Below are 2,017 nucleotides of genomic sequence, written 5' to 3'. Positions count from 1 at the left end.
TTGTTCTGCTGTTTTCTAGCGTTCCTGTCAGCCACGGACCCTTTTCTCCCTCTGGCGCCCCCTGGCTGTACTGTTTACCAGCTGCATCCTACATGGATGCGAGCTATTAGAATGCTGACACAGGAAAAAAAAGATAAAGACATGTTGTTTTCAACACAATTTATTTTACATACTCTCCATACACTTCATATTCCATGTGAAGCCTTGGTATGTACTATTGCAAGTTGCTTTCAGCTTATCATGTCAGCACACACAGTCTTTAGTCAGCAGGTCCTTAGTCAATCTGCCCGCACTGAATTCTCTCAGCTTCAATCAACGGGCCCCTGGAAGATGAGTTTGATGTGGCCCTGCTCTCCTGTCAACCAGGTACCACAGAAAGGGCAGGCAGCATGAAAGGCATGAGTGCCGTGGGGCAATGGGATTTGGCTCCATCCTGCTACTGTCTTTTCTGAGCAAACATGACCACAGGGGCAGAAAGCATGAGTGGGTGGCCCAGCGTCCAGGTACAATCCCCCCTCACAGCCCAACCACAAGGGCACGTAGGGGCCTACTCTTCGACACATAGGGCACTCCCTCTCACCTGTGCCGGCAGGTGCTGTGCCTCCGGGGCCGGGGGGCCCTTTTTCTTTCCGGTAGCCCCAGTTGTGGTAGCCGTGTACGTGACCGCAGTTGACATAAACCCAGGGTTGCTTCTTGTCGACAATCTCGCGCTGGGCCAGGCTGGGGAAGGCCAGCGTGTTGAAGCCCACAGGACACTGAGGCCTCGCAGCGTTCAGCTCCTGTCGAAGGCACTCCAGCTGTTTGAGAGTAGGAGTATGCCGCAATCCGGGGGGGGTCCTCCACAGCAAGGTTGCTCCACACAGATCAATCAGTGAACCATCCTGGAGTGTGTTTGACTCATTTTCAACCTTCAGAGCAGAACAGAAAAAGGAAAATGTGAGTGTAGATATGAAGCAAGGAAAGCATCATTATCAGAAACGGAACCAGGCAAAATCATTTTTCGTATTCCTGGAATTTTGGGAATTTTCTTAAACTAGAAAAACTTTTACACTTCTATGCCACCACACAATGGGTTCAAGGGTTCAAGGTTCAAGGGATGTAGCAATCTATGGAGCGTACAGCATTGGAGCAGCGGTCCCCAATCCCCGGGTTGGGGACCAGTACCGGTCTGTGAGTTGTTTGTACCGGTCTGTGAGAGTTGAGGCTGTGAAATTAGGGTTTTCAGGATTTTATCATCTTTTCTCGTGTTGTAGTTGTGTGTCTTATTTTGAAAGAAATATTCACACGTTACCATAGCGAACAAAAAGCATTATGATGTTGCTCTCAGTGTTGTTGGCGCATTTCAGGAGGAAGCTGCTAATAAAGTTACACAGTGAATTCAGATGTATTATTATATTTACAAAGTACCACAGTTTGTCTCGGTCGTATCATGTTGTTGTATTTATCTGCGACACCTTAAAGGCCGCTCCGTAAATAAATTGTCTGACATTAAACCGGTCCGTGGCGTAGAAAAGGTTGGAGACCGCTGATGTGTAGAACCAGACAGCAGCTTTGTTTGTTTATGTCTCGACGAAGCAACAAGTCAGCACATGTCTGACCACAGGCAGAAAAAAATATTCAGTCACATTTAAATTTATTTACTCAAAAGACAAAGAAAACTGTGTGTTTATGCATTTATTGTTTTTATATTGGCATCTTTCTTTCAATGCGCTAAGAATAAATACTTCCTAGTTTGACTATTTTCATTATTTCTAATGCTGCTCTAAGGTCACCGTCCTTAAGCTGCAGTTCGTCTTTGACTGCTTTACTTAACTTGTATACCTTCTGTGATCATTTTGATTATTAGATTCGCTTTTATATTAGATTATCTAGATTTAGATTATTCAGCAGGCCTCAGAAATGGACTGAAAAATAAGATTTCATTCATCATTACAGGATGGTGTGCAGCCAACAGCTTGAATGTTTCAAACAAAGGAAGTAGTGGTGAATTATGACACTGTGTTCGTCCAGCTTTGGT

At 45.1% G+C, this 2,017-nt stretch overlaps 1 protein-coding gene across 6 annotated transcripts in view; it reads right to left on the bottom strand.

The window, feature by feature from the left end:
• Positions 1–144: 144 nt before the first annotated feature.
• Positions 145–2,017, bottom strand: part of peli3 (pellino E3 ubiquitin protein ligase family member 3) — a 38,113-nt gene continuing 36,240 nt past the window's right edge. For all 6 annotated transcript variants that reach the window (XM_005752737.2, XM_005752738.2, XM_013915845.1 and 3 more), the window contains one exon: positions 145–908. In XM_005752737.2, the coding sequence (XP_005752794.1) occupies positions 309–908 (600 nt within the window). In that variant the 3' untranslated portion in view covers positions 145–308. The remainder of the gene's footprint in view (positions 909–2,017) is intronic.

The sequence above is a fragment of the Pundamilia nyererei genome, unplaced genomic scaffold, assembly GCF_000239375.1.
Source record: "Pundamilia nyererei isolate P.nyererei 1_Seehausen unplaced genomic scaffold, PunNye1.0 scaffold00377, whole genome shotgun sequence".
In the NCBI taxonomy this organism is placed as follows: Eukaryota; Metazoa; Chordata; class Actinopteri; order Cichliformes; family Cichlidae; genus Pundamilia; species Pundamilia nyererei.
Note: the sequence above shows the minus strand (reverse complement) of the source record. Positions and strands in the feature narration are given on the sequence as shown.